Genomic DNA, 18,803 nt, shown 5'->3' on the forward strand with positions numbered 1-18,803 from the left:
AAGTTAAGATATGAGAAACAAAAGAGAAAGGCAGAGACTGAAAAATAGTAATACAAATAAGAAAAGGGAATGGAAGAACAACTCGAGACAAACAAATAAACAAAGCAATGCAAAAAAAAGAAGAGAAAAAAGAAAAGAGAAAGGAAATGGAAAAGGAATGCGAAGAGAAGGGAAGGGAAGAGAAGAGAGGAAGGGAAAGAAGGAGGGCAGGTGGTTAGTGGTGATGGTGGTGCAGGTGTGTGTGTGTGTGTGTGTGTGTGTGTGTGTGTGTGTGTGTGTGTGTGTGTTACAGAAGGTGGTTTCGAGAGCAATAAATAACAAACAAAATAATAAAAAAAGAAATATTAGGGTGTTTGGTGACGCATAATCGTAAATCTTGAGAATCTGACCCGTATTTATTGTCCTGAGAGAGAGAGAGAGACTACTTACCTCCCTTCTCTCTCCATCCCACTCTTCTACTTACCTCCTTTCTCTCTCCCTCTCTCTCTCTCTCACCGTGCCCTCCATCCTACCCTCCCTTCTCTCTCTCTCTCTCCCTCTCTCTCTCCCTCTCTTCCTGACTCAGCGAAATGTGAAACTCCCTGACCTGATTCTCGCTACATTATTTTTTTTTCTCTCCCTTCTCATCATATCCTTCATTATGGTCTCATCGTGGCTAACACCTGACCAACATACACACACACACACACACACACACACACACACACACACAGGTTCCTTCTCTATCTTTCTCGCTTCCTACATTTTTTTCCTTATATTCTCTCCTCTCGTTTTCTCTTTTTTTTCCGTCTTTCTTCATCGCCCCCTTTGTTTTCTTTCTTTTTTGTTGTTTATCTCCATTCCTTCCATACTTTATTTTCTTTTTCCGCCCCTCACTCTTTTGACTTTGCCTCTCTCTCTCTCTCTCTCTCTCTTTCTATCTCTATCCATCTATCTGTCTATCTGTTTATCTATCCATCTCAATTCCACTACACTTCACATTCTCTTCGTCCTCACTAACTCCTCTTTCTCTCCCTCTTTCTCCTCTCTTACTCCTCTCTACCTCTCTCCCTCTTCCTCTTTATCCTCCACCTACGCTTCATTCTTCTCCATCTTCTTTCTATTCACACTTTCACCTCTTCTTCACTCTGCACTTAGTAACTTACAATCTTAACGCCACTTGTCTTATCTACTCTTCTCTCTCTCTCTCTCTCTCTCTCTCTCTCTCTCTCTCTCTCTCTCTCTCTCTCTCTCTCTCTCTCTCTCTCTCTCTCTCTCTCTCTCTCTCTCTCGTCTACGTAATCTCACTTTAGGCCTCCGAGACAGGTGATTGTAGGCAGCCCATCAAGGATTGTTTTTATTTTCTTTATTTTTAGAGAGAAAGAGAGAGAGAAAGAAAGGGAAGAGGATGGAAGGGGGTACTCTAACGCTACTCTCTCGCTTTCTCTCTCCTTCTCTTTCTTCTTTTTTTCTTCCTTTGTTTTTCCTTCCTCATCCTCCGTAGAATTTCTTTTTCAACTTTTATTACATCATGGCGTATAGATCCACATTGTTGTTGTTGTTGTTGTTGTTGTTGTTGTTGTTGTTGATTCGTAATTTGCGCTTTAGACGAAAATTTAGCCCCTTCGTGGTGTGTGTGTGTGTGTGTGTGTGTGTGTGTGTGTGTGTGTGTGTGTGTATATACCAATTGGCTCTCTCGCGTACTTTCAACAACATCCGGTCCATAAACGGAAGGAGGCAGTGACTGAGGGGGGGGGACGGCGGCCAGTGTGTGTGTGTCTTTGCTGCAGCTGTTGTTTGTCTGTCCGTCCGTCCGTGTGAGTGAGCGAGTTTATGGCACCCAGAAGCTCAGACCCCGGGACCTGTCTTTGGCACTGCTGGCACTGGCTGGCTGGCACTTGATTAACCCTGACTCTTCGCCGATAGAGTGGACTGGCACTCCCTGGCACTCAGCTGACCGACCTGCCGACCCATGCACTGCCGGCCTTCACGCAGATCATGGCACTCAATAGAAATATGGCACCTTTACAATTGGCACTTGATCAACGGCTTAGAAATGAGGAAACACGAAAATACCAAAGAATTAAGAAATGGAAAGGAATGAAAGGATGAAAACACAAATCGTTAACTTTTGCATTTGAGAACAAAAAAAGTTGAAGGTTTAAAAATGAGGAAACAAAAAGAAAGCAAATAATTAACAACTGGAAAGGGATGGAAGAATGAAGACACTGATTAAAAAAAAAAGTTGAAAGTTTAGAAATAAGGAATCAGGAAAAAAGAAAGAGTTAAGAGCTGAAAAGGGATGAAAGAATTAAGACCCTGTTGAACTCTTGCAATAGAAAAGTGGATAACACGAAAATCACAGTGCCGGAGAGAGAAGCAACTTAAAACTCGAAGGGAAGAAGAAAGTAAGGCAGCCTGGCACCACGTAGGAGGAGGAAGAGGAGGAGAAGAAGAAGAGGAGGAGGAGGAGGAGGAGGAGGAGGAGGAAAAGACCCCTGGCGCTGGTCTAACACTCTGGGGTCAAGGCTCTTCACCTGAACACTGGGAGGGCGTACAGAAATTAGTGGCCAGTAAATTAAGGGGAACAAGTCGGGTGTTTTGAGGCGGGGGATGAGGAGGGGAAAGAGGGCGAGAGGCGGCGGCGGCGGGGCGGTGTTGTAGAGGGTGGCAGGAAGGGATGGAGAGGGCTATGGTGGGGGTGGGAGGAAGAGGGCTATAGTGGTATGGTGGGCTGGCGTGAAGTATGGTGTCGTATGTCTGGCGGCGATACTATAGGGCTCAGGTTACAGCGGGAAAGAAAGGGAAAGAAGGAGGGTAAGAAAGAATGGACGGTAGGACGGAGTGAGGGAAAGAAGGAAGGAAGGAAGGAAGAACGACAGGAAGGAGCGAGGGGAGGAAGGATGGAAAGAGAATGGAAGGAAGTTGAAGGTTTGTTTTTTTATGTGAGGAAATTGTTCAGAGTGAGAGAAAAAGAGAAAAGAAAGAGATAGAAGACAAGATGGAAGGATGGAAAGAAGATAGAAGGAAGTTGAAGGTTTGTTTTTTTATGTGAGGAAATTATTCAGAGTGAGAGAAAAAGAAGAAAAGAAAGATAGAAGAAAGGATGGAAGGATGGAAAGAGGATGGAAGGGTGAGAGAAAAAAGAAGAAAAGAAGAAAAGGGGAAAGAAGGGAAGGGAGAAAAGACCCAGTTAGCGAGGGAGGATGGGATGGAAAGAAGAAAGTCGAAAGTATGTAGATGAAGAAAAGGAAGAAAAAAGAAAAGAAAAGGAGGGGAAAGAGAGGTGAGTAGAAAGTTGCTATATATAGAAGAAAAGAAGGAAGAAAAAAGGAAGGAAGGAGGGAGGGAGGGAGGGACGTAGGAAGAAAGAAAGTCGAAGATTGGAAGAAAGAGAAGCAAAAAAAAAAAAAAAGAGAAAGAGAGAAAGAGAGAGAGAGAGAGAGAGAGAGAGAGAGAGAGAGAGAGAGAGAGAGAGAGAGAGAGAGAGAGAGAGAGAGAGAGAGTCCTGTTCTGCGCAACTTCACCTGTCAAGACACTGCCCCTCCCCCCCTCTTTCTTCCCCTCCCCTTCCCCTCCCTTCCTCTCCCCTTCCCCTCCCTTCCTCTCCCTTCCCCTCCCTGACAGAGCCTCCCTTCCCATCACCCTATTCTTTTTCACCCTTCCATCATCTTCACCATCCACCCCATCCACTAATGTTACATCCACCTTCTTCTCTCTCTCTTCTTCCTTCTCTCTCTCCTCTCTCTCTCTCTCTCTCCTTCTCTCTCATACTCTCTCTCTCTCTCTCTCTCTCTCTCTCTCTCTCTCTCTCTCTCTCTCTCTCTCTCTCTCAAAAGATAAAGAAAAACAGGTGGAAAAAACGAGAGAGAGAGAGTGTTTGCTCCCTCCCCTCTCTCACTCTCTCTCTCTCTCCCTTTCTCTCTCTCCCTTTCTCTTTGCCAGCCACTTCAAACCACTAGGAAAGGTTACGACTTGGAGAACATTTAACCACCACCACCACCACCACCACCACCACCGCCACCACCACCACCATTCACCTCCATAATCTTAATTGGCACAACACCTGGCCGAGGGGAACCTGCTCTTGGGGGTGATTAAACCTGGTCTGGCATTTTCTTTAACGAGAATTTATTCCCGCCATTAAATTCTTTCCTCCTGTCCCTCCTTTCCTCCTCCCTCTCTCCTCCTTTCTCTCTTTATTTCTCTTTTTTTCCTTTCTATTTTTTTCTCTCTATCCATCTGTCTGTCTATCTAGCTATCTGTCTCGTAGTTGTAATAGTAGTAGTAGTAGTAGTAGTAGTAGTAGTATAGTAATAGTAGTAGTAGTAGCAGTAGTAGTAGTAGTAGCAGTAGTAGTAGTAGTATATAGTAGTTTCTTGTTTGCATAATCCTTTTCCTTCCCTTCTCTTCCCTATCTCCTCTTCTCTTTCTTCCCTTTCACTTCATTCCCTTCTTTTTCCTCCACACTTCATTCTCCTTCTTTTTCCTCCACTTTCTTCTCCTCGCTCCACCTCCCTTCCATTCTTCTCTCGCCCACATACCTCCTCTTCCTCCTCTCTCTCCCCCTTTCCGCCTCTCTTTCTCTCCCCACCCTTATCCCATTACCCTGTAGCAAATATGTTGTTTACACACACACACACACACACACACACACACACATGGGGGGGGTGGGGGGGTGGAGGCGGCCATCTTGGGTCGTCCCCCCGGCAGACTGCGGCAGTAAATCTGACAAGTGCCACTCAATTTACGGTGCCAATCCAACCCCGGCTCCGAGGTGCCACCCGACGCTAGGGCTCACGAGTATGTGTGTGTGTCCCTTCCCTCCCTCCCTCCCCTTCTTCCTCCCTCCTCCTCCTCCATTAATCCCCTCTTCTTCTTGCTCCTCCTCCTCCTTCGAGTGTGTCCCATTTCTCCTCTTTCTCCTCCCCATTAATCCCTCTCTTCTTCCCCCTCTTGCTTCCTCTTCCTTTTCGTCCTTATTCGAGTGTGTCCCCTTTCCTCCCTCTCCTTCCGCCTCTTCTCCCCCACATTAATCCCTCTCTTCTTCTTCCCCCTTCTCCTTTCTCCTCCATTTTCGTCCTTCTTCGAGTGTGTCCCTTTTCCTCCCTCTCCTTCATCCTCTTCTCCCCCACATTAATCCCCTTTTCTTCCTCCTCCTTAATTCTTCCTTCTCTTTTCTTCCTTCTCTTTGTTTTTGCGGTCTTTGTGTTTCGAGTGACAGGGATTTTACTGTGGACGTTCTTTTGTTTCTGTTCTTCCTGTTCATCCTTTTCCCCTTTTCTCCTCCTCTTTTCCTCCTTCTTCTCTTTGATTTTGCGATCTTTGTGTTTTCCTCCTACCATCCTCCTCCATCTTACTGGCTTGCTTCCGTCATCTCTTACTATTGCTTTTCCTCTTCTTCCTCACCTTCATTCTCCCTATCGTTTTCCTTTTGCCCCGTTCTCCTTCTTTTCTTCCTCCTGCTATTTCTATATACTGTCCCACTCTCTTCCATCCCTTCCTACTGTCCCGCTTTCATCCTCCCCCTTCTTCTCCTCCTACTTCCCTCCTCCTCCTCATCATCATCATCATCCTCTGTCTTCACTCACCTCCATATCCTGCCGAGGGACTTGGAGAGCTCGGCGTTGTGGACCTGTCGGTTGGTGCAGGATAGCTTGCGCCGCGCCTCCTGGGCCCAGACCATGAAGGCGTTCATCGGCCGCTTCACGTGAACCTTCCGCCGCTCGCTGCCGCCCGCCGCATCCCTGTTGGTGCGGGGAACTGTACTACGGCAAGGGCCCGAAGGCTGGAGGCGAGGGCAGGGGGGACTTAGGGGTGAATAGGCTATGGGAGGATATAGAATAGGAGGATTTTAATGGGTTTTTAATAGGTTTTCTATGGGGATAATGGCAAGGGCGCAGCATAGAGGCAAATAGGCTATGTGGTAGTCTATGGATGACACTGTAAGGGGTAAGATAATAGATAGCTCTGAAGGGAAGGAATAATAATATGACTGAATGTTTTGGAATAATATAAGAATAGAGGGAATAATAATATTGTTCCAGAATATTGAGGAATAATATTTGACTGACTGAGAGGAATAATCTTTGGATCTGAAACCAGGGGAATAAAATCTGGCAGGGTAGGGGAATAATAAATGGGTCTAAATGTATAGGGGATAATATATGACATGATATTAGAAGTCTAGGGGGGCGGGGGGGGAGTGTATGTATGTATGTCTGTTTTATGGCCATGTGAAGAGGACTTATGAAGTGTCGTATATAAAGGGGGAATTTTGAAGGGTAGGAAGTATGAGGGGACTTAGAACATGTGTTGCGTTTATACTAGTGTGACATTATGAGGTACTTGTTGTTGTTGTTGTTGTTGTTGAGAGAGGTTCTGGATTGTGTTAAGGTATGTAGGTGTTTGTGGAACTTGACTAGACTGGACGTGTTTGTGTCTTTCTTGTTGTTGTGTTGCTGTTGTTGTTGTCGTTGTTGTTGTTGAGAGAGGTTCTGGATTGTGTTTAGGTATGAAGGTGTTTGTGGAACTTGACTAGACTGGACGTGTTTATGTCTTTCTTGTTGTTGTTTTGTGTTGTTGTTGTCGTTGTTGTTGTTGAGAGAGGTTCTGGATTGTGTTTAGGTATGAAGGTGTTTGTGGAATTTCATAAGACTGGACGTGTTTATGTCTTGCTTGTTATTGTTTTGTGTTGTTGTTTTTTGTTGTTGTTGTTGTTGTTGAGAGAGGCTCTGGGTTGTGTTCGTGAGTTAATAAGGCTGGGTACGAATGTTCACTTCGTCGTTGTTGTTGTGGTGGTGTTTTCGGCTGTTTCTTTTGCAGTTAATTAAGAAAGGTTCTGGTCTAAGTTAATCCAGTTTGTTGTTAGTGGATTATTAAGACTGAAGAGAAGACGAGGGAAGAGTGAGAGGGAATAGATGGTTTGACGGGACACCAAAGCATTCTCGGTGTGTAGCTATGTATAATAAGACTCTTCGTGCGTGATTGCTTAGTTCTTATAGTAACGTTATAGGTTAGATCAGGTTCTGGTTGGGTTTAAGGTTCTGAGGTTCAAAAGATTATAATAAACCTTTAGTGAGTGTATAGTAGCAGAGCGTATAATTCATTGTTATCTAGATTATAATTGCAATAGTCTGGAAAAGCATTCAACTCCACTATAAGGTTTGAAAAATTACGAACAAACTGCCCTTGAATAGCGTAAATAGCATGCATAAGTGAGAGGGAATAGACGGTTTGACGGGACTCCAAAGCATCATCGGTGTGTATTACAAGACTCCTCGTGCATGATTCTTTAACTCTTATAGTAACGTTATAGGTTAGCTCAGGTTCTGGTTGGGTTTAAAGTTCTGAGGTTTAAAAGGCTATAATAGACCTTGAGTGAGTGTATAGGAGCATAGCGTAGCATTGTTATCTAGGTTACAATTGCAATATAGTCTGCATGGAAAAGAATTCAACTCCACTATACCGTATGAAGTTCTGAGTTGTTGTTTTTTACAGCAGAGGAGACAGTGCAAGGGCGTAAAAAAAAAATAATAATGAAAAAAAAAAAAAGAGCCCAATACTTACTGCTCCTAAATAGAGTAGAGTGAATCTAAGGTTTGAGAAATTACGAACAAACCGACCTTGAATAGAGTATAAAGAGCATGCATGCATAGAATACCCAAACAGCTTAATTACATACATATATCTTAGGGGTGACTGCTGATGTTAACTTTTGGATGAATCTAGAGTTGGAGAAGCTAAGAATGAGCAGACGTTGGATAGTGTAAACATTATATCGAAGAACAGGATATATTTGATTTTAGATTTCGATTTTAGATACTGACCTCTCTTTTCCCTATTCTTTACTATATTGTCTGTTATGGGAGCGGCGAGTAGTGGGCTTTTTTTTTTTTTTTTTTTCACTCTTTGTTGCCCTTGAGCCGTCTCCTTTGTTGTAAAAAATATATATATTGTTTGTTGCGGTGGTTCTGTGTGCGCGGCCTTGGGTGGTGTGAGGAGGTTACATCACGAGGGGCGCCGAAGGGATTAGAAGCTCTGGTGATAGTTGGGGCAGAAGCGTGTGTTGCTGTCTCCCCCGCCGCTGTGGTAGACGTATTGCTGTGCGTGTGTTCTCTCTCTCTCTCTCTCTCTCTCTCTCTCTCTCTCTCTCTCTCTCTCTCTCTCTCTCTCTCTCTCTCTCTCTCTCTCTCTCTCTCTCTCTCTCTCTCCCTGGTGGCTGTGTTCTCTCTCTCTCTCTGTCTCTCTTTCTCTCCCTGGTGGCTGTGTTCTCTCTCTCACTCTGTCTCTCTTTCTCTCCCTGGTGGCTGTGTTCTCTCTCTCTCTATCTCTCTTTCTCTCTCTAGTGGCTGTGTTCTCTCTCTCTCTCTCTCTCTCTCTCTCTCTCTCTCTCTCTCTCTCTCTCTCTCTCTAGTGGCTGTGTTCTCTCTCTCACTCTCTCTCTGTCTCTCTTTCTCTCTCTAGTGGCTGTGTTCTCTCTCTCACTCTCTGTCTCTCTTTCTCTCCCTGGTGGCTGTGTTCTCTCTCTCACTCTCTGTCTCTCTTTCTCTCCTTGGTGGCTGTGTTCTCTCTCTCTCTGTCTCTCTTTCTCTCTCTAGTGGCTGTGTTCTCTCTCTCCTTGTCTCTCTCTCCCTGGTGGCTGTGTTCTCTCTGTCTCTCTTTCTCTCTCTAGTGGCTGTGTTCTCTCTCTCTCTGTCTCTCTTTCTCTCCCTGGTGGCTGTGTTCTCTCTCTCACTCTCTGTCTCTCTTTCTCTCCCTGGTGGCTGTGTTCTCTCTCTGTCTGTCTCTCTTTCTCTCCCTGGTGGCTGTGTTCTCTCTCTCTATCGCTCTTTCTCTCCCTGGTGGTTCTCTCACTCTCTGTCTCTCTGTCTCACCCTGGTGGCTGTGTTCTCTCTCTCTCTCTATCTATCTCTCTCTGGTGGCTGTGTTCTCTCTCTCTCTGTCTCTCTTTCTCTCCCTGGTGGCTGTGTTCTCTCTCTCTCTGTCTCTCTTTCTCTCCCTGGTGGCTGTGTTCTCTCTCTCTCTCTCTCTCTCTCTCTCTCTCTCTCTCTCTCTCTCTCTCTCTCTCTCTCTCTCTCTCTCTCTCTCTCTCTCTCTCTCTCTCTCTCTCTCTCTCTCTCTCTCTCTCTCTCTCTCTCTCTCTCTCTCTTTCTCTCCCTGGTGGCTGTGTTTTCTTTCTCTCTGTCTCTCTTTCTCTGGTGGCTGTGTTCTCTTTCTCTCTGTCTCTCTTTCTCTCTCTAGTGGCTGTGTTCTCTCTCTCTGTCTCTGTCTCTCTTTCTCTCCCTGGTGGCTGTGTTCTCTCTCTCTCTATCTCTCTCTCTCTCTAGTGGCTGTGTTCTCTCTCTCTCTCTATCTCTCTATCTCTCTTTCTCTCTCTAGTGGCTGTGTTCTCTCTCTCTCTCTCTCTCTCTCTCTCTCTCTCTCTCTCTCTCTCTCTCTCTCTCTCTCTCTCTCTCTCTCTCTCTCTCTCTCTCTCTCTCTCTCTCTCTCTCTCTCTCTCTCTCTCTCTCTCTCTCTCTCACGCAACAACAACAACAACAACAACAACAACAACAACACTAGAGAAAGATATGAAATTGATGTATGGTGCGTTGCTGTGGTGTATATATTCCTGTGGCGCTCGCTCGCTCTCTCTCTCTCTCTTTCTCTGGTGGCTGTGTTTCTTTCTTCGCCACAGCCCTAACGCAACAACAACAATGACCCAGACAGTAACAACAGTAAGCAATATTGAACAGCTGTGTGAAGTGTTGCAATGGCTGGCCGTGATGGTGATGGCGGTTGTGTTCTATAACTCATTCAATACATCATTATACACAGAAAGGAACAGTTGAGTCAGTGGAGTGTTGCTGTATTGCTTCTGTGGCGGTTAGGTATTTTTTTTTTTTTTTTTTTTTAGCTTTTTCGTCGCAGCAATATTTATCATTATCTGTATATATCTATGTATTTATCCGTGTCTATGTATCTATCTATCTATCAGTCTATCCATATATCTATCTATCTTTTAACCTGGTAAGTGCGGGGATCATGTTTATTAAAGGCCCCTCTAAGCGAGAAAAAGGAGAAAAAATCATGACTCACGCAAACCATTTCATAGTATACATTAACGCATTTGTGATCAGTTTATGCATCATCTATTTTTTTTTGGGGGGGGGCAAAAATTTGGACCATCGCTGCTACCGTTAAGGAGCTTCCGGATGATAGTAAAAGTGCATTCCAGGGATAATAACTTTTTTGGTCTAACATATGTACCGCGACACGCACACCCCGCGATGCTCACACCTCGGCACCTGATTATTCCGGCAGGTAACACCCAGCACAAACACATATAGACAATAGGTACCTCCCTCCCCCCTCCCTCCCTCCCCTTCCTTCCCTTTCCCTTTCATCCATCTATCCTTCGTTTCTTATTCTGTCTTTTTCACTCTTCTGTCCCTCCTACTTTTTCTTCTCTTCTACAGGACATCATCATATCTTCCTATCCTCCTCCTCCTTCTTCTCCTTCCTTGCTTCCTTCCTTCACTAGCTTCTCCCCATCTCCCCTTCTCATCCTCTCCTTCATAAGCATATTCACTCTCTCTCTCTCTCTCTCTCTCTCTCTCTCTCTCTCTCTCTCTCTCTCTCTCTCTCTCTCTCTCTCTCTCTCTCTCTCTCTCTCTCTCTCTCTCTCTCTCTCTCTCTCTCTCTCTCTCTCTCTCTCTCTCTCTCTCTCTCTCTCTCTCTCTCTCTCTCTCTCTCTCTCTCTCTCTCTCTCTCTCTCTCTCTCTCTCTCTCTCTCTCTCTCTCTCTCTCTCTCTCTCTCTCTCTCTCTCTCTCTCTCTCTCTCTCTCTCTCTCTCTCTCTCTCTCTCTCTCTCTCGTCTGCCATAGTAATCTGTCTACCTTTGTCACGATGAGCACTTCGACCATTGACTCTCTCGTAAAAACCTTATCTCTTGAACACCCCCTACCCCCATACCCCCCAGACACCCCCCTTACCCTCCCACTCCTCCCACACACACCTCCGCCTCCACACATCTTACCGCCGCCGCCGCCGCCACCCCCGCCAGGTAGAGATATAGACAGGTGGTAGTGGTGGTGGTGTCGGCAACATATGTAGGCATCACGCTGCACATCTTTTACCTGTCGCCATGAGGATCAGACAACCCCTCCCCCCCAGCCTTCTTCCCCTCTCCTCTCCCCCCCTTCCCCAGCGCTTCCATGATAACGGATATCGGTGCATGAGGGGGAGGAGGGGGGAGAAGAGCGGTTATCGTGGGGTCGGGGCGTCAACGTAATATCTCACACAGGACGCCGACAAACGCGCCGACGCCACCGACACACAAGAGCCAAGCCCGTGTGGGTGATTAACCGGAGCCGCGCGTCGGGCTGGCGTCAGGCTGTGCGGGGTGCAGCATCGGGCCCTCCCAGCCACCGAGCCGCCCAGCCAGCCAGTCGCCCAGCCGCCGACCTCTACCTTTGTCCACGCCTATCTCGCTCCTTCTCATCGCACTCTGCACCCTCGCTCGTGTCCACTCTCGCCTCATTTTACCTTACCTAACCTTTTCCTTCTACCTCACCGGATGTTACCTTACCCTTACCTTGCCTTGCCTAACCTTACCTTACGTTGCCTTGCCCTAACTTACCTAACCTTTTCTTACTACCTCACCTTACCTTGCCTTACCTAACCTTACCTTACGTTACCTTGCCCTACCTTACCTAACCTTTTCTTACTACCTCACCTTACCTTGCCTTACCTAACCTTACCTTACGTTGCCTTGCCCTACCTTACCTAACCTCTTTCTACTACCTAACTTCACCTGACGTCACCTTACCCTCACCTTGCCTAACCTAACCTTACCTTACCTGACCTCTTTCTACTGCCTAACCTCACCTGACGTCACCTTACCTTACCTTGCCTTACATTATCTAACCTTACCCTACCCTACCATAACTCACTGTGCATTACCTATAGCCTTACCTTGTTTTTCCTTACCTCTCTTACCCCATCCACTGTACCTTCGTTTGTCTTACCTTACATCACTTTTCTTATCCTGACCCTCCCTCCCTCGCTTACCTAACCTGACCCAGCCTTACACCACATTTAATATTTTTTTCCCTGCCTCACCTAACCCGAGCCTAGCATGACCTAATCTTACCTAACTTAACCTTACCTAACGTCACCTCTCCATGCCTCATCACGCCTCCTTTGCATATACTATCTACATAACCTTCTTTCTCTGTACATTTCTTTCCGTTATCCTCACCTTGCTTTACCTGTTTCATACCTGTCATAATCTCATACACCTTAACGCCTCTTCAGTATCCTCCCTATATCACCTTGCACCTCCAGTTATGCTTTCCTTTCTTTCTCTTGTGTTCTTTCTATATTCGCAACACGTTTCTTTTTTTTTCCCACGAGACTTTCATCCATCTTTATATATAGCTAGTCATTCTTGCTCCTCCCCTTCCCTCTTTCGTCCTTCCCTACAGGTTTGATTGTTCTGATTGGTCTGTCATCCATCTCTTTCGGACACCTCTTTGGATTTTTTTTAGAAGCAGCGAGCAGCGGGCTTTTTTTATATTATTGCTTCCTTTTTTTGTACCCTTGAACTGTCTCCTTGGTTCTAAAAAAAAAAAAGTTAGCCAACCTTGCACCTCCACCACCACCACCACCACCACATGTATTCAAACTTCTATCTACCTTTCTTTCCTTTCCTTTCTCCCTCACTAAACTTTCTATCATCCATGCACTCTCCCTCTCCCACTCCCTCCTCTCTCCTCCTCAGTGCATTCCTGTCTCCTCCTCCTCCTCCTCCTCCTCCTCCTCCTCCTCCATGCACCCAAGACAAGCAAGCTCACCACCTGTCCTGCATTCCTTTCTTATCGATCTATTGCCTTCACCGTATCGGGAACTTAATACTCTTATCGGGGCATTACTTTCACCGTGGTCACTTCCTCTCTCTCTCTCTCTCTCTCTCTCTCTCTCTCTCTCTCTCTCTCTCTCTCTCTCTCTCTCTCTCTCTCTCTCTCTCTCTCTCTCTCTCTCTCTCTCTCTCTCTCTCTCTCTCTCTCTGCCCCCTTCACCTTTTCACCTTTCCCCTCCTTTCCTCATCAATTATATTTATGTACTCTCCTCCTCCTCCTCCTCCTCCTCCTCCTCCTCCTCCTCCTCCTCCTCCTTCTTCTCTCCCTCTTTTCCTCTCTCCGTGTGTACATAACCTGTCCCATGTCTTCTCTTCCCCTCTCATCTCCCCTTTTTCCCCTCCTTACCTCCCTCCCTCCCTTCCCTCCTTTGCTCCCTCTTCTCCTTTCCTACTTTGCCCTCATCTCTCCCCTTCCGAAGTGCTCCGGTTATCAGTTCGACAAGTCCACCCTTCCCCCCTCCCTCCCTCCCTCCCTCCTGGTTTGCCTCGATCCCTCCTCATCTCTCTCTCTCTCTCTTCCCTCGGCGGCGGCGTTTTCGTGCTCGATGGAGAATATTTTTTACGGTGTTTTTGTTTGTGTTTTTATTCGTGATCGTCCGGTTTATCATTATTGTGGTTGTTGTTGTTCTTCATTTGTTGTTTTGCTGCTTTCTAGGTTCGTAGTAGTAGTAGTAGTAGTAGTAGTAGTAGAAGTAAAAGGCGTAGCTATAGTAGTAGTAGTGGTGGTGGTAAGTAGTAGTAGTAGAAGTAAGGAGTAGCTTTAGTATACATAGAAGTCGTAGTAGTAGTAGAAGCAGTAGCAGTAGTAGTAGTAGTAGTGGTAGTATCAGTAGTAGCAGCAATAGTAGCGGCGATAACAGTATTAGGAATAAAACACACGTATTAAACTTTTTCTGGGGCTGTCGGTTTTTTTTTCTCCCTCTTTTTTTTACTGCCGCTATTACGTCTCTTTACCCTCGCCGCCGCCGCCGCCGCAGATAAAAGCTTAAGATTACTGTCACTCACGCCACGCTCTCCTGACGGCGGCTGACACTTGCGGCGACGAACTGGCGGCACCTGCTGACGCGCTGCCGCCTTTACGACACCCCCGCCGCTGCCGCCGCTGCCCACACTTCACGCTGACGCCGCCACTTCCGCCGCGAGCGACGCCTCAATCTTCCCCCCTGACGCCTATACACGAGGACGCCTGCTACCGACTCTGCTGCGACTATTACTGCTTATTACTACTACTACTACTACTACTACTACTTCTACCATTGTTTTTTCTTACTCCAAACGCAACGTGGAGAAGGAAAGATGATAAGAAGAAGGAGGTGAAGGAGAGATAAGAGAAAGAATGAGGAGGAGGAGAAGGTTAAGAAGAAGAAGAAGAAGAAGAAGAAGAAGGTGTCGCCCGCCTCTTGACTCCAACCTTACGTTCATCGAAGGTTATCTCGCCTGTTGATGACCTGTGCTGCGCGTTATCTCTCTCTCTCTCTCTCTCTCTCTCTCTCTCTCTCTCTCTATCTATCTATCTATCTATCTATATCTATCTATCTATCTATCTATCTATCTATCTATCTACTCTTTTCCCCTCTATCTCCTTTTTCCCAGATGAAAGATTTAGGAAGCAGTAGAAACATTGACAACAAGAACTACTACTACTACTACTACTTCAGTATAAACAAGACAATAAAACTTCGAATAATAACTAATGATAATAATAATAATAATAATAATAGCAGCATTTAAACATGGTATTCGTATAGACTGGACACTTTCATCTGTACAATTATTATTATTTCATTTATTAAGTTACTTTTTATTCTATTTCTTTCAGCGGGCGGGCGCGTTTCTGTCGGCGGCACTGATGACTCGCAAGGCTCAAGACGCCGGCGAGGGTGGCGACAGGGCGGCGGCGGGACCCTCGCGGCGCGGCAGACGAAAAGGTGAGAGGAATGAACGTCTTGCGAGATAAAAAATAATAACTGTGACAACGAAAACGGATGCCATACCACTGAATCGAGAGGCAGCATAAACACACACTAACAATAAGAGCAAACAGCGAAGGATATGGTCACAAAATAGAACACAACCGAAGAACAGCAGTGAGTAGTTGTTAGTAGGAATTAGATGCTGTTCTGCTTTTCTTTTTTGGGGGGTAGTGGGGGGGGAATTAAACCGTTGCAAACAGCGAAGGATATGATCACAAAATAGAACACAACCGAAGAACAGCAGTGAATAGTTGTTAGTATGGAAATTAGTTGCTGTTCTATTTTTTTTTTTTTTTTTTTTGGGGGGGGGAGGTAGGGGGTGATTAAAGCGTTGAGGAAAACAAAAGAAAGAGGAAGCAGTTAAGGAAATAAACATCGAAGTAGGAAACAATGAAAAAGCAGCAATTGGTTGGTACATCGAATTTGTTGTTATTCTTCTGCTTTTCTTCATTTTCGTGGTAAGAATAACGTTGAGGAAAACAAAACTAAGAGGAAGCAGGAAAGGAACTAATCACGAAATAAGAAATAACGAAAAAACAGCAATTGGTACACCGAATTAGTTGTTATTCTGTTGCATTTCTGTTTTTGTGTGTGGAAGTAAAGCGTTGAGAAAAAAGAAAAGAAAGAGGAAGCAGCGATTGAAATAAACACGAATTGGAAAACAACGAAGAAAACAGCAATTAGTATACCGAATTATATGCCATGCTTTTTTTTTAAGTAAAGCGTTGAGGAAAACAAAAGAAAAAGGAAGTAGCGAAAGAAAAAAAGACTAAATATAAAAAAAAAATAGTAGTATATCCATTTACTGACTATTTTACTATTACTTATTTTTGGAAGCAAAGCGTTAAGGAAATCCACTTCTCATAACAAACACGTGATATGCAGGTACAGAAGCCGAGGGAGGTGGGTGGGGGGGGTGGATGAGGAGGGGTGAGGGAGGGAGTGACAGGTGTGTGACGAACTGACAGGTACGGGAAGCAGGTGCAACAGGTGTTCGTGGAGGGCGATGAGCGAGGAAGGGCTGCAACAGGTGTGTGGGAGGGGAGGGAGAAGAGTTTATATATAGGACACGAGAGGAAGCAACAGGTGTGGGTGTGGAGGGGAAGGGGGGGAGCAGAAGGGGAGAAGGGGAGTGATGAGAGGGATAACGAGGGTATGGTGATGATGAAGGTGGTGGTTAGGGTCGAGTGGTGAAGATGGCGGTGGTGATATGTATGTGTGGGAGGGTGATGAGGAGGGTGATGCAGGCGGTGGTGCGTGGGTGATGGGATGAAGATGCGTGGTGGTGAGGATGGTGATAGAGGTGATAGTTCATGGGTGGTGAGAATGGTGACCAGTATAGGTGATGAGAGGCTTCGTGTGACAGAAAGAGAGAGATGACACGGAAAGGACGTTACACTTGTTTATTTATAGTAACGAATGTCTTTTGGAGAGTGTTATGGTTACCTAAGATGACAGCGAAGACGTGTGTGTATGTATGTGTGTCTGGAGGAGTAAGGGACATAAAGGGCGTCGCTAGGAGCCTGTAGGGGGCGCTGGGACCTACTTGTTAGCCAGGGGGATCTTGGACCAGTCGTAGTCCTCCAGAATCTTGGTCACCGCGTCGCTAATCTCCCCGGAAAAGTTGACGGTGGAGTGACCCGGCAGCAGCTCCCCGTCAGGACCCACGCTCACGCCCACGCCGTTCAGCTCCTCCACGATCCGCCCCGCGCCGCCACCCGTAGAGGAGGGGACGGAGGTGATGACGGTGGGCAGCGGGGGCGACGAGTGGGCGGTGGTCTGTGGCGGCTGTGGCTGTGGTGGCTGCGGTGGAGGCTGCTGCTGCGGTACGGGTTGCTGAGGGTGGTAGACTTTGATGTTTGGCTTGAGGTCGAGGGTGTTCTGCGCGGACGAGGCCGCCACGGAGGTGATACAAGTCCTGGTGGAGGGGTCGTAGCTCCCGCCTCCTTCCCCGAGTAGCGGCGACACGCGTTCCTTTTTCACAGGATCCATTTTTATATCTATTTTCCTTTCCGGTTCGTGTTTACTCGCCGCCGTGGAGCTCCGGACACGCCGCGAAGACGAGCGAGCGAGTAACAGCCGTGCGTCACCTCAGGCTCAGGCGCGGCTCATCTCTCGCGCCTCGCTCACCGTATAAACAAGCCAGAAAAGAAGAGGAGGAAGAGTTCGCCGTCGCCGTCCCTCAAGCAGGTACACAAAAACGCTGGAGGCAAGTGTTCAAGAGTCACGTGCGGGCGTCTCACTCCTTACACTCTCCCTCGCTCAATCTCACGGGGCGCACTGAGGCTCGCCTTGTCCATGCCCAATAGATTAGTCTTAGTTGACTGAGTGCCGCGCGCCGCCTCACAGTCCCCGCCTTGTGTCCCGCGCGAGAGATGCAGAATCCGCGGCATCGCTCCTCCCACCTTGGCCAATGGGGAGCCTCGTCGCGCCTCATTGGTCCGCGGGGGATTCCGGTGGGCGTGGCTTAGCGCTGTCTTGTTTACGGTTTTCCACTTTTCCTTTCTCGCTGTTTTTCTTCCTTCCCTTCTTGTTTTCTCTCTCTCGCGTCTTTCTCTTCTCCTCCGACTCACACCTGTAGGGTTAATTAAGAGGGATTTCGCTACCTGTGTTACCTGTGGATGTCTTACCTGTGCGTCGTGCTCTGGTTTGGGGGAGGTGATGGGGAGTTGGGGATGGAATGGGGAGGGAAGGGGGGAGGAATAAGGAGGGAAGGAGACAGTATTATGAAGATTGGAAAGCACTTTATCGTGGATTTAAAGAGATAGATAGATAGATAGATAGACAGACAGAGAGAGAGAGAGAGAGAGAGAGAGAGAGAGAGAGAGAGAGAGAGAGAGAGAGAGAGAGAGAGAGAGATTATAACATGGGTTTGGCAGACAGGCGAAAATGAGGTCATGGGAAGTGGTCATCCCTCTCTCGCCGTCTGTCTGTCTGTTTGTCTGTATGCTGTCCGTCTATCTGCTTGTGTGTCTGTCCGTCAGCCCGTCTGGTCGCGCCTGTCTGTCTGGTCTGCAGGCAAGTATCGTTTATCATTTGAGGATTTGCAAATTAGGATTCTCGGAAAATGAAAATAAAAAGAAATATTTATGTGTGTGTGTATCTCTCTCTCTCTCTCTCTCTCTCTCTCTCTCTCTCTCTCTCTCTCTCTCTCTCTCTCTCTCTCGTTGGGTATCTAAATGCACAAATATGTAAACTGTTTATGGATTTCTGTCTGTCTTTCTGTCTGTCGATCTGTCCGTCACATCACTATTTATTTATTCATCTTTAACTTTCGGCCTGTGTTGTTTGTTGCTATTCTGGAGTGTGAACTGCAACAAAAGTACTACGTAAACGCGCGACAAGAAACACATTGAATCGTCATCACATTCGCAACCTAGGACGATCATCATAATCCTGACACCCAGTCCACGAACTAGTCACTTTCTCCCGGCCAAGGCATATTCTCGTACACTAATAAACGCGAGCATCATATATAAACCAGTACAGATAAACCAGTTCTTTTTAGGGATGTGTTCTCTCTCGCAGGCGTAAATATGCGTTCTATAAGGCCCGAATTCTTAGACGCTTTTGGCTCCCTCAACAAATACTTCCATCAAATTCCACAACAAAGGAGTTTAGCCGAGTTCTCGTTAGTGTTCATGGTGCAGAAGAAGCCTTAAGGGTCAAACTATCACAAGCCACATAAAACTAAATATACCCATGAAAAAAATACCCACAACCTCTATACGAAAGCCTTATCAAATGTGGGTGCGCATGTAAGCCCCGAGATTATTCAAGATATAGGTTGATAATCAGTTTCTTGTATGTGGCATCATCACGCGTGCTTGCCAAGACGTACTGTGATGTCGTGATGATAACGGAGTGCCACAAAGCTTATCGTGGGCGAGGTTGGGGTGCAAGAAGCCGGATCCAAAAGGTTATACGTACGCCGGGCATTTCCTGTA

General features: G+C 46.5%; 1 protein-coding gene across 2 annotated transcripts in view; it reads right to left on the reverse strand.

Moving 5' to 3' along the window:
* LOC126998493 (transcription factor SOX-8-like) overlaps positions 1 to 17,458 on the reverse strand; it is a 35,925-nt gene extending 18,467 nt beyond the window's left edge. The window contains exons 1-2 of one of the 2 annotated variants that reach the window (XM_050860227.1): positions 16,403 to 17,458; positions 5,571 to 5,726 (exon numbers count right to left, since the gene is read on the reverse strand). In XM_050860227.1, coding sequence (XP_050716184.1) covers positions 5,571 to 5,726; positions 16,403 to 16,848 — 602 coding nt within the window. In that variant the 5' untranslated portion in view covers positions 16,849 to 17,458. The remainder of the gene's footprint in view (positions 1 to 5,570; positions 5,727 to 16,402) is intronic. The other variant, XM_050860228.1, reaches the window with a different exon arrangement.
* Positions 17,459 to 18,803: the final 1,345 nt, after the last annotated feature.

Source organism: Eriocheir sinensis, chromosome 14, assembly GCF_024679095.1.
Source record: "Eriocheir sinensis breed Jianghai 21 chromosome 14, ASM2467909v1, whole genome shotgun sequence".
Classification (NCBI taxonomy): domain Eukaryota; kingdom Metazoa; phylum Arthropoda; class Malacostraca; order Decapoda; family Varunidae; genus Eriocheir; species Eriocheir sinensis.